A 13,880-nucleotide genomic window follows, 5' to 3' on the forward strand; every position below is an offset into this window, starting at 1 on the left:
TCGTTGTAAAGCCTTTTTGAAATCGGACAGTGTGGTTAGATTAACGAGAGTCTTGTCTTTAAAATGGTGTAAAATAGTCATATGTTTGAGAAATTGAAGTAATAGCATTTCTAAGGTATTTGAATAATGCGCCACAGGATTTCACTGGCTGTTACGTAGGTGGGACGAAATCGTCCCACTGGCCCTAGAGAAGTTAAGTGTTCCCTTTATTTTTGTGAGCAGTGTATATACTTTAGCAATACAAGTCATTACTCTATTTTTTTTTTTTTATGGCATTCATTTTTGTTTCTAAAGAATGTCATTTTGAGAAGATTTGATAATAGAATGCTGCCCCTTTAAGACAAAAGTTCCAAAAGATTTTGACATGGCTACAGTAGGCTAGCCAAGACGAATGCTAGACATATTTTTTAGCTTTCTTTTTGCAGACTATCCAGCATATTGCTAGTATGTTCACTGTTGAAGGTTTCATTTTTGTATATTACTTTTCCTAAAATAAATAAGCTCAGCGAGTAGATTGATGGGCTATTATTTTTGCTCTGGACAGCGGGTGCTGTTTGAAGGCTTCAAGTCATGTACTGTTCGAAGTTGTGACTCGCAGGAGTGTTGTTGGTGCTTGAATGAACGGGCCAATCATATTGCTCAAATACAAATACCATGACAGTTAAGCGGGTAGTCTTCAATGGTAGACTGTCCCATTTACATTCACTGACCTGAAAGTTACTGTCCCTTTCAGGCCAGTTAATGTAAATGTAAAATGTCGGACCTTGCACGCAAAAGAAAATAAATTAATGCAAGAACAATAGGCTAAGTGGATTTCAACTCATAGTTTTTTTTGTTTTTTAACTAGGCAAGTCAGTTAAGAACATTCTTATTTTCAATGATGGCCTAGGAGCACTGCCTTTTTCAGGGGCAGAATGACAGATTTTTACCTTGTCAGCTCGGGGATTCGATCTTACAACCTTTCAGTTACTTGTAAAGCGCTTTAACATCTAGGCTACCTGCCACCCCAAATTCTTACCACATATGGGAAGTACAAATTCATGCTCTCTCTCCCCGTGTAAAAATTTGACTGCAACCACAGCGCACACATCACACACACGCAGGTACCGAGAGGCGAGACCGACAGACTCTCAAACAAGCAGTGTTTCCCTGTCATCGCTCACTTTGTGACTGGCAGGCACCTGTCCTATCAATAGATTGCTAGAAGATGCATATCAGTCATTGTTTTTTTGTGAATAGCGAATTGAAAAGTTGCCTAGTTTAATTTAAGTGGAAAAAGTACCCGGCTGATAATGACTCCGTAATCGGCTGTATAGCTAACAGCCGGCTGTAGCCAAATAAACTGCTTTGTTTCCCGAATCGTAGTGGGAAGACCACACACCATATCATCGCGTGACTCCAAGTTTACTTAGACATGATAGTTATTATTATATCAATAATTGCGTATAAAGGCATCTCTACCTCCAATTCTTGCATCATTAATTTTAGACAAAAAGATCCCACCATGTCGACCGAACAAATTCTGTCAGCTTTTATAAAATTGTACCAAAACTACCTGTTTCCATCACAGCTGTTGTGATTTTGTTTTATACGGTATGACTTTACATGAACTCAGCAAAAAAAGAAACGTCTTCTTACTGTCAACTGCGTTTATTTTCAGCAAACTTAACATATGTAAATATTTGTATGAACATAACAAGATTCAACTACTGAGACATAAACTGAACAAGTTCCACAGACTTGTGACTAACAGAAATGGAATAATGTGTCCCTGAACAAAGGGGGGATCAAAATCAAAAGTAACAGTCAGTATCTGGTGTGGCCACCAGCTGCATTACGTACTGCAGTCTCCTCGTGGACTGCACCAGATTTGCCAGTTCTTGCTGTGAGATGTTACCCCACTCTTCCACCAAGGCACCTGCAAGTTCCCGGACATTTCTGGGGGGAATGGCCCTAGCTCTCACCCTCCGATCCAACAGGTCCCAGACGTGCTCAATGGGATTGAGATCCGGGCTCTTCGCTGGCCATGGCAGAACACTGATATTTCTGTCTTGCAGGAAATCACACACAGAACGAGCAGTATGGCTGGTGTCATTGTCATGCTGGAGGGTCATGTCAGGATGAGCCTGCAGGAAGGGTACCACATGAGGAAGGAGGATGTCTTCCCTGTAACGCACAGCGTTGAGATTGCCTGCAATGACAACAAGCTCAGTCCGATGATGCTGTGACACACCGCCCCAGACCATGACGGACCATACACCTCCAAATCGATCCCGCTCCAGAGTACAGGCCTCGGTGTAACGCTCATTCCTTCAACGATAAAGACGAATCTGACCATCACCTATGGTGAAACAAAACCGCGACTCGTCAGTGAAGAGCACTTTTTGCCAGTCCTGTCTGGTCCAGCGACGGTGGGTTTGTGCCCATAGGCAACGTTGTTGCCGGTGATGTCTGGTGAGGACCCGCCTTACAACAGGCCTACAAGCCCTGAGTCCTGCCTCTCTCAGCCTATTGCGGACGGTCTGAGCACTGATGGAATGATTGTGCGTTCCTGGTGTAACTCGGGCAGTTGTTGTTGCCATCCTGTACCTGTCCCGCAGGTGTAATTTTCGGATGTACCGATCCTGTGCAGATGTTGTTACACGTGGTCTGCCACTGCGAGGACGATCAGCTGTCTGTCCTGTCTCCCTGTAGCGCTGTTTTAGGCGTCTCACAGTACGGACATTGCAATTTATTGCCCTGGCCACATCTGCAGTCCTCATGCCTCCTTGCAGCATGCCTAAGGCACGTTCACACAGATGAGCAGGGAACCTGGGCATATTTCTTTTGGTACTTTTCAGAGTCAGAAGGCCTCTTTAGTGTTCTAAGTTTTCATAACTGTGACCTTAATTGCCTACGGTCTGTAAGCTGTTAGTGTCTTAACGACCGTTCCACAGGTGCATGTTCATTAATTGTTTATGGTTCATTGAACAAGCATAGGAAACAGTGTTTAAACCCTTTACAATGAAGATCTGTGATGTTATTTGGATTTTTACTAATTATCTTTAAAAGACAGGGTCCTGAAAAAGGGACGTTTCTTTTTTCCTGAGTTTATAACTAGACATAAGACCCCTTGACTTAGCGAGTGCAACAATATTAGTAAGCTAGTTATTGGGTTCGTATCACTGTCATTAACCCTCAGTTCCAGAATGGGGTGAAAATAGCAGCCATATTAGTCATTGAGAAATTCAAACCAGTCCATTTGGAATTAATTGTAGTAGAGACATAATCCAGATTTTTTAAATATTGTCATAGAATTCTAAATACAGTTTATACAGGTTTTATACGAATTGTCTGTATATGCAGCCTCAAATATATGTAAATCAGACCATGCATGTATACATGTTTGTTTTCCTGGAAGGCTGTGAGCGCTGTTATTGTCACGGCTGTCGTAGTGAGTAGACCAAAATGCAGCGGGTACGTGAATGCTAATTTTCTTCTTTATTAAATAAATAAACACTGAACAAAAAGAATGACGAAAACAGTCCTGTCAGGCACACAGTCCTGTCCTGTCAGGTCCTTGCGGCATGGGGTTGTGCATTGTCATGCTGAAACATGAGGAAATGGCGGCAGATGAATGGCATGGCAATGAGCATCAGGATTTCATCATGGTATCTGAGTTTTTTTTACTACTCAGTTTTTCACAATTCCTGACATTTAATCCTGGAAAAAAATCCCTATTTTAGGTCTGTTAGGATCACCACTTTATTTTATGAATGTAAAATGTCAGAATAATAGTAGAGAGAATGATTTATTTCTGCTTTTATTTCTTTCATCACATTCCCAGTGGGTCATAAGTTTACATACACTCAATTAGTATTTGGTAGCATTGCCTTTTAAATTGTTTAACTTGGGTCAAACTTTTCGGGTAGCCTTCCACAAGCTTCCCACAATACGTTGGGTGAATTTTGGCCCATTCCTCCTGACAGAGCTGGTGTAACTGAGTCAGGTTTGTAGGCCTCCTTGCTCGCACGTGCTTTTTCAGTTCTGCCCACAAATGTTCTATAGGATTGAGGTCAGGGCTTTGTGATGGCCACTCCAATACCTTGACTTTGTTGTCCTTAAGCCATTTTGCCACAACTTTGGAAGTATGCTTGGGGTCATTGTCCATTTGGAAGACCCATTTGCGACCAAGATTTAACTTCCTGACTGATGTCTTGAGATGTTGCTTCAATATATCCACATAATTTTCTACCTCATGATGCCATCTATTTTGTGAAGTGCACCAGTCCCTCCTGCAGCAAAGCACCCCCACAACATGATGTTGCCACCCCCGTGTTTCACGGTTGGGATGGTGTTCTTCGGGTTGCAAACCTCCCCCTTTTTCCTCCAAACATAACGATGGTCATTATGGCCAAACTGTTATATTTTTGTTTCATCAGACCAGAGGACATTTCTCTAAAAAGTACGATCTTTGTCCCTATGTGCAGTTGCAAACTAGTCTTGCTTTTTTAAGGCGGTTTTGGAGCAGTGGCTTCTTCCTTGCTGAGCGGCCTTTCAGGTTATCATGATATAAGACTTGTTTTACTGTGGGTATAGATACTTTTGTACCTGTTTCCTCCAGCATCTTCACAAGGTCCTTTGCTGTTGTTCTGGGATTGATTTGCACTATTCGCACCAAAGTACGTTCATCTCTAGGCGACAGAACATGTCTCCTTTCTGAGCGGTATGACGGCTGCGTGGTCCCATGGTGTTTACACTTGCCTACTATTGTTTGTACAGATGATCGTGGTACCTTCAGGCGTTTGGAAATTGCTCCCAAGGATAAACCAGGAGGTCAACAACAAAACAATTCTGACGTCTTGGCTGATTTCTTTTGATTTTCCCATGATGTCAAGCAAAGAGGCACAGAGTTTGAAGGTAGGCCTTGAAATTCATCCACAGGTACACCTCGAATTGACTCAGATTATGTCAGTTAGCCTATCAGAAGCTTCTAAATCCATGACATCATTTTCTGGAATTTTCCAAGCTGTTTAAAGGCACAGTCAACTTAGTGTATGTAAACTTCTGACCCACTGGAATTGTGATACAGTTAATTATAAGTGAAATAATCTTTCTGTAAACAATTGTTGGAAAAATTACTTGTGTCATTCACAAAGTAGATGTCCTAACCGACTTGCCAAAACTATAGTTTGTTAACAAGAAATGTGTGGAGTGGTTGAAAAACGAGTTTTCATGACTCCAACCTAAGTGTAATGTAAACTTCCCACTTCAACTGTAGGTGGACGCTGTGGATTGAGACGCAACCCATTAAAATAAAAAACATATTTTAGATTTTTGTATTATGTATTATGCACGAGTGTGTTAATCGACTCTTAAGGATTAATAGGCTATATTTTGTTATTATGATACGGATTGAAAAATAATTGCATTCCAATAGAGAGATCGAGCTGGCTACAGGTAGGCTGGACAAGACAAATGCTAAAGTGTATTTTTGTAGATTTCTTTGTGCAGACTATCAACAGTAGCCAACACATTGCTAGTATGTTAACTATTGAAGGTTTACTTTTGTAAAGCACTTTCCCTAAACTAAGTAAACTTGATTGATGGGCACTTCTTTTTGTTCAGGATGTGCTGTGTGAATGTATCAACTTCTGTACTGCTCGAGAAGTTGTGGCTCGCGGGAGCATGGTGGTGCTTGAATGAACATCCTATGTCTCAAATACAAATGGCACGACACTCCCGCATGTAGCCTTGAATTGTTTTCAATTGTAGACCGCGACAGGGCAGGTAAATGTTGAACTGTAAAGCACAAATGCGCTGAGAATTTACTGGCCCAACTGCGGGCCATTGTTAATGTCAGACCCTGACTCTGTATGTTCCTGTACCTCATTTCCGTAATTGTTTGTGCCCAACTGCTTGATCACAATACCGTTCTTATTCCAGTCTTATTGTTTATGCTGAAATACGTTTGAGGAGTTTACCTTGCACATAAGAGCCAGCTCTCAACATCTCTTTGTAATTGGGAACAGCTATTACAGCTGAACAGAAAATGGCCTTCAATCTGTGTGTGGATGGAGAATGGAGAGAATCAATACTTTTTGGGAAGCATTGTAGTCCTGCTCAATAAGCTTAACTTTACGTAACCACAACCGCTTGATTATTTCATAATTCCCCTTCTACTTCTCCCAGCTCGTATGGCTATTTTGAATCTTACTGGAAATATTTCTGTTTGATATTTAACATACTCTAGGCCAGATCATTCTGTTGCAGCAATTTGTTTCAGCCTTAGGCTTCTCAATAACTACCCAAATATTGACATATTTGCAATGCTATGCATAATATTATGTCTGTGTGTTTTTTTCTCTCACTGTATCACTGCTGATTGGGGTTTACTGTGGTGCAATTTGTTCAATAAGGAGTTTATGAATGGGATAATATTGGCTCCTTGTATTATTGGGAATGATATCCTGTCACATCGTAATGTCTCAAAATGAAGGGGTGATGACTCGGGCGGCTGTCATTTTGTGAATAGGTGGTAACTGAGCCGAGCTTCCTGCTCACTTCAACAAAAGGTTGGTAGAGACAGCAATACACAGATGAAATGATTGAATGGAAAAAGTCAGACTGGGTTTTCCATCTTCAGGGCTGTATGATAAACCCTTTCATAATAATACCCTTAAGATTACTGTACAGTTGGGTAAGTTTTTATTGGCAGAATCTGCCTTTTGTGTGAAACACCCTCTCTTTTCAGAGTTTTATCTATGAGCCATAACTTTCCCCCATCTCTAAAGCTTTCTTCTCTCCTATTGCAGTTAACTGAGGTGGGAAAGGACAGCTTACCCTCCTGGCTGCACTGGGACACTGGGAGCTGCATCCTACAAGGCCTAGCCCTGGAGCAGGACAAAGGTGTCCACCATATCTCCCGCTCTGAGATAAACAGTGGCCATGGCCTGGAGGCCTTCTCTATTGAGGTGCACCTAGAAGGGCGAGCCAACACTGAGCCGGCCCTGTTGGCCCTCCAGGCTGAGAGCAACAACCTCCAGTCCTTCATCTGTGGCAACGAGGAGCCCATCACTGTCCTCACTATCATCTTGGATGCTGACCTCACCAAGATGGACGCCCAGCAGAGGGTAGGCCTGCTGGCTAGCATGAAGAAGTTTTCCGGTGTCCCTCTGGAGCACATGAGGGTGGTCCCCGTCGTCAACAACCGCCTGTTCGACATGTCCGCCTTCATGGCCGGGCCTGGAAATGCCAAGAAGGTGGTGGAGAATGGGGCCCTGTTGTCGTGGAAGCTTGGCTGTGCCCTTGACCAGTCCAACATTCCGAATATCAACAGCGTCCAATCACCTGCCAAAGACGGGTCCATGTCGTCCAAGTTAGGCTACCCAGTGGTGGGCTGGCACATCGTCAACAAGAAGCCCCACTTGGTGAAACGGGTCAGGAGGCAGCTGGGAAACACCCCCACTCCTGTGCCCTCCCTTCTCCCCCCAACCACTCATCCCGAGCCCCCTACTCGTATCATTCCCACCCCCACATCCCCTTCCATCTCCCTAGCCACTGACAGCTCTGCCCCCCCTGTCCGTGGCCCCTTGCCCTTGCCGGTGAAGCCCACTATCAGGCTAAGAGATCAGATAGCCCACACTCCTACTATAGGGGTTCCTCAGCCCACTAGGATCCTGGGCACCACCAGTACCATCCTTATACAGCCTACTATGACCCAGCCTGCTATTCCAGAGGCTACTGCTCTGCCCACCCCACCAAGCACCACTAGAAGGCCCAAGATTTCCACCACCAAGAAAACCAAGAAGCCCAAGATCTCCACTCCAGCGCCTAAGGAACCTAAAACCACGACTAAGCCACCCAGACACACCACCCATCTGTCTCCGGTTCCTGACTACAACAATGAGAAGCCCCAGCTACGCAATCCCATCGACGAGGTGAACGCCTGGGTCGGGACTTACTTTGAGGTGAAGATTCCTCCAGATACCTTCTTCGACAAAGAGGACGGCACCACAGACAAGCTGCGTCTGACTCTGAGGAAGAACCACAACGAGGCGGTGAGCGAGACCTCCTGGATCCAGTTCAACAGCACCATCCAGCTCCTTTACGGTCTCCCAGAGAAAGAACACATGGGCAAACATGAGTACTTCATGCTGGCCACCGACAAGGCAGGCATGAGCACCATAGACGCCTTTGAGGTCCATGTCAACCATTTGTCAGTCAACGACAAACCGTCTGTCGTTTTTGCTGCCCGTTTCTACGGCGAACCCAATACACTGACCAACGACATCCACAAGAAGATCCTCCTGACTAAGAAGTTGGCGTATGCACTGGGCGACCGGAACACCAGCACATTGACCCTGCGGAGCATCACTAAGGGCTCCATTGTGGTGGAGTGGACCAACAACAGCCTCCAGCAGAGTCCCTGTCCCAAGGACCAGATCACCATCCTCAGCAGAAAGATCTCCGACCCCCAGGGCAGGCCAACTCTGGCCTTCTCCAATGCCATGGAGCCAGACTTCAAACCCATCAATATCTCTGTTCGCGGCACCAACAAGTGCCATACCTACACGTTTGTGCCCCCAGGAGAGGTGATTATCCCTGTTCCCCCTCCAGCGACTCCTTCCCCTGGCACGGGTCGTAGCACCAGTGACGATGTCTACCTGCACACGGTTATCCCGGCTGTGGTGGTGGCGGCACTACTGCTGATCGCCGGCGTCATCGCAATGGTCTGCTACCGCAAGAAGCGCAAGGGCAAGATGACCATTGAGGAGCAGGCCACCTTTATCAAGAAAGGCGTGCCCATTATCTTTGCAGATGAGTTAGAGGACTCCAAGTCCCCCCCGTCCTCCAGTATTCCCCTAATCCTGCAGGAGGAGAAGCCGCCCCTGCCCCCTCCGGAGTACCCCAACATGGCTGGCCCTCACAGTACCCTGCTTAACCAGGATCTCCTGGAGTACTCCATCTACCAGGATGAGGACCCCAATGCACCCCCCTATCAGCCCCCTCCACCCTTCACTGTCCCCATTGAGGGGAAAGGGTCTCGCCCCAAGAACATGACATCATACAGGTCGCCACCACCCTACGTTCCTCCATAACGCTCTCAAAAGCCTTGGCTTTGGGATGGATGAGAGCAGTTGTTTGTATGAAAACAATTTACGTAGGGATTTTACACACGTACTGTAGATTAAGATGGCTTCGACATGGACGGAGTAGGCGACCACACCTGTATAAGTGACCACTATGAAAACATACTGTATAAGTCTACTACTGGCACAGGAAAACTGTACAGAGACAGTTTGAAACTCCAGCACTCTTTCTTTTGTTGTCCATCATAGTTGTGCTTTCGAATCTTGCTTAATAATCTTTTTTAAAATCTGTTCTTGCCAAGAATAATCATTTTTATCTTTGAAGATGTACTGTTTCTATTGTATAGAAAATAATGAAAATGCGGAAGAGACTGGAGGCTGCAGAGGCCTTGGATCAAATGTCACCATGACAACATACTAGGAGGCTATCATTCACAAAGTGAATCTTTATACAAATTACAGTGTATTGCTTTTATCTTTCTTTGAGCTAGATCTACTAAGATTTTGCATCTGTTATTTTTAGAAGGGAGTCTAAGACAAAAAGGCGAACTAAAACCATGTTTTATTTACGTCATAATTGTACATTTATATTATTCTCTTAATTTCTAGCCACGTTTCCATCCACAGTTTTTCTCAGAGTAAAGTCAATCTGTATAAATAAAATAAAAAAAATCATGGCAGCTGTGATCGAAACAGGTAGTTTCGGTACAATTTTATAAATCATATCGAAGTTAACTTGGAGTCACACAATGATATGGTGTGTGTGTGTGTGTGTGTGTGTGTGTGTGTGTGTGTGTGTGTGTGTGTGTGTGGTCCATGCAATTTATTAGGCTACAGATTAAATAATTTATGACGAATTTCACAGGATGGTGAAAGTGCATGGTGATCTTGATGCTCTTTTCTAATAAATATTGAGGGTCTTATTCTGATGACAATGATGATCGATGCTTGACTGCCATTTGACAAAAATATTCTCGCACTTATCCATAATAATCCCATCATGTAGACTAGCCTACCCGCACAGCATACCCGCATTGTATCTGTACCCATACTGTACCAAGGTACATATGCTATTTAACAGTTTGTGACAAAATTATTGGTAGAGTTCAAAATACGATGGAAACACATTGAATTTAAGCGAAAAAGTACATTTTGTGTGCACTTTCTACATCACACACAGACTTTTATCCTCAACAAGTTAGTTTGGTGGAAAAACACCACTGATGTGAAAATGCTCTTGTTTAATGCCGATTTATTTATTTTTTCTTTTGATTTGCATGAAAATCTATCTCCAATTGGATGGAAACTTAGCTTATGTTACCATTTGTTTCTCCTTGTAGGTTGTATCCCCTCTTGAAAATGACAGGTGTAAGACACCTAGTAAAACTAGCCCTTTGTGTCTTGCAGAACTAAACATTTGTAACTGGTAGCCTAAAAAGGACATGATTCAAAAAAATGTTTTCTTTAACAAATCATGTGACTGAAATATTCTCTGCTATACAGGTACTTGATCAACAAGTAAATCATAGACTCATAGTGAGTGACCCACACTTGTTCTTAATGTAATGGGATTACAAAACAGGAGTAATAATGACATTATATTCAGTGTATTAACTTGCCGCTGATCTCGTCCCTGAAACGGAAAGATCACTGAGTAGGCTAGCTGACTTTGATTATTCCGGGGTTGCCAAGGTAGTGACAAAGCAAAGCATGGCTCGTGTGGGCCCATAATGCTGGGTCAATGAGATGCTGTGACTAGATAATAGAGAGAACTGACGGAAGTAAAGAATTAGGCTACTAGATTGATCAACTGTTTGTTGCTGTTGTTGATGCAAGTTTTGGGGAACAGGTCTCCTTGGACCAGAGAGATATACTACAAAGCAGGATCAATGAGTAGGCTAGCTAACTTTGATTAAAAAAAAAATATATATATATATATTATATCGATTTTCTGGTTCATCAAGAAAGCTAAACATAGACATGTGTTTTTGGTTGTTGAGTCATTTAGACCATGCCCATTTCAAGCTTATCTTTCCAAAAAAAGAATATGTTAGCTGGCTAACTCATTGATCCTGCTTTGTAGTATTTCACCCCCCCGGTCTCTTGCTAAAGAGATTTAATCACAATGAGAGACTAACCTTCATTAAGTAAATGAAATAAGAAAATTGAGGGGGAACGTACTGTAATATCACTGCTCTCTGCCTCTATGCTGCTGCACTGTATCGTTAGTGTTCTGCCTCTGTCATTATCAGTTGAGACGAGGCATGGGGACAAGTATATGTACATAATGGTGTGCCTATGAAACTGAAGATCTCCAAAATGTTAGTGTTTTATCAGTAGAGTTGGTTAGGGAGGGTGGGTGGGTGGAAATCATTTTATATTTTGTTTGTCTAGATTTATGATCACGCTTTCATAAAACAAAAACAACTTTAATAGTTTGTGGGGGAAGGGAGACACATTTTTTTTTTTTTTTACTTTTCCATCACTGAAAATATTGCATCCTGTAAAGAATACGATGGGGGATGAAAACAAGTGAATACTGTATGTTTCATATCTTATATCACCATAAGGAACAATGGTTGAAAAAATCTAATGTTTTTACAGATTTTTGATACAGTCTCAAATTTGTTTTATGAAAATATATTAATAAAGTATATTAATAAATATATTAATATATTAATAAAGATGAACTACTATTTGTAAAGCCTCAAAGACACTATGTTCCCTTCTCTGTTCAGTCTTTTTCCTTGGTGAAAACTGAATTTGACCACCACTGGTTTTGAATTATCACGTTACCATTTCTTCTATTTAAAAAAAATATATTTTACATTTATTTAACTAGGCAAGTCAGTTAAGAACAAATTCTTATTTACAATGACAGCCTATGACCAGTGGGTTAACTGCCTTGTTCAGGGGCAGAACGACAGAACGACGATTTTTACCTTGTCAGCTCGAGGATTCAATCTAGCAACCTTTCGGTTACTGGCCCAATGCTCTAACCACTAGGCTACCTGTCGCCCCTATTTCAAGCTTTATAAACATTTTCTCACATTTCATATATTAAAACCTGTTATGGCTAGGGGTTCCGCTAGCGGAATGTTTCGGCAACATCCGGTGAAATTGCAGAGTGCGAAAAAAAAATAAAAAAAATATTTGAAATATTTTACTTTCATACAATCACAAGTGCAATACACCAAATTAAAGCTTAACTCCAGCCACCATGTCAGATTTCAAAAAGGCTTTATGGCGAAAGCAAACCATGTGATTATCTGAGAACAGCACCCCATCAAACAAACACATGACAATCATATTTCAACCCGCCAGGCGCGACGCAAAACTCAGAAATAACGATATAATTCATGCCTTACCTTTGAAGAGCTTCTTCTGTTGGCACTCCAATATGTCCCATAAACATCACAAATGGTCCTTTTGTTCGATTAATTCCGTTGTTATATCTCCAAAATGTCCATTTATTTGGCGCGTTTGATTCAGAAAACACTGGTTCCAACTCGCCCAACATGACAACAAAATATCTAATAAGTTACCTGTAAACTTTGTCCAAACATTTCAAACAACTTTCCTAATCCAACTTTAGGTATTTTAAAACGTAAATAATCGATAAAATTTAAGACAGGATAAACTGTGTTCAATAGCTGATAAAATGAAAGTGTTGCGAGCTCCAGGTCACGCACCCCAAACAAAACAGTCCAGTTGGCTATACACCCAGAAAGGAAATGGCTACTTCTTCATTTCTCAAAAGAAAAACATCAACCAATTTCTAAAGACTGTTGACATCTAGTGGAAGCCTTAGGAACATCAACCAGATGCCTCAGCAATCTAGATTCACATAGAAAACCAATTGAAAACACAGTCACATCACAAATGGTCCTTTTGTTCGATTAATTCCGTTGTTATATCTCCAAAATGTCCATTTATTTGGCGCGTTTGATTCAGAAAACACTGGTTCCAACTCGCCCAACATGACAACAAAATATCTAATAAGTTACCTGTAAACTTTGTCCAAACATTTCAAACAACTTTCCTAATCCAACTTTAGGTATTTTAAAACGTAAATAATCGATAAAATTCAAGACAGGATAAACTGTGTTCAATAGCTGATAAAATGAAAGTGTTGCGAGCTCCAGGTCACGCACCCCAAACAAAACAGTCCAGTTGGCTATACACCCAGAAAGGAAATGGCTACTTCTTCATTTCTCAAAAGAAAAACATCAACCAATTTCTAAAGACTGTTGACATCTAGTGGAAGCCTTAGGAACATCAACCAGATGCCTCAGCAATCTAGATTCACATAGAAAACCAATTGAAAACACAGTCACCTAAAACCAAAAAAATCCTGGATGGTTTGTCCTCGGGTTTCGCCTACCAAATAAGTTCTGTTATACTCACAGACATAATTGTAACAGTTTTAGAAACTTTAGAGTGTTTTCTACCAAAATCTACCAATTGTATGCATATCCTGGCTTCTGGGCCTGAGTAGCGGGCAGTTTACTTTGGGCACGCTTTTCATCTGGATGTGAAAATACCGTCCCCTAGCCCTAAGAGGTTATTAATACTTCCATGAGATTGGGTTATTAGCTATGGTTAATGTCAATAAGATTTAACATGTTTACAGTATGTGTACTTAGAGACAGTATGGAGACTGAGACATTAGCTAATGAGGCATTTTACATGATCACAATCCTGATCAGATCAGTATCTGATATGAATCTTGCAGTTGAATGAATCAGCAACACATTTCTCTCTTCACAAACTAGCTATCAGTATTTTAAATTGTGTCTCATTACTTTT

General features: G+C 42.0%; 1 protein-coding gene across 10 annotated transcripts in view; it reads left to right on the forward strand.

The window, feature by feature from the left end:
• The window catches only part of LOC106571846 (dystroglycan 1), a 30,195-nt gene extending 18,426 nt beyond the window's left edge, over positions 1 to 11,769 (forward strand). For all 10 annotated transcript variants that reach the window (XM_014145327.2, XM_045695914.1, XM_014145326.2 and 7 more), the window contains one exon: positions 6,795 to 11,769. In XM_014145327.2, the coding sequence (XP_014000802.1) occupies positions 6,795 to 9,080 (2,286 nt within the window). In that variant the 3' untranslated portion in view covers positions 9,081 to 11,769. The remainder of the gene's footprint in view (positions 1 to 6,794) is intronic.
• The last annotated feature ends 2,111 nt before the right edge of the window (positions 11,770 to 13,880 follow it).

Source organism: Salmo salar, chromosome ssa15 (genome assembly GCF_905237065.1).
Source record: "Salmo salar chromosome ssa15, Ssal_v3.1, whole genome shotgun sequence".
NCBI lineage: Eukaryota > Metazoa > Chordata > Actinopteri > Salmoniformes > Salmonidae > Salmo > Salmo salar.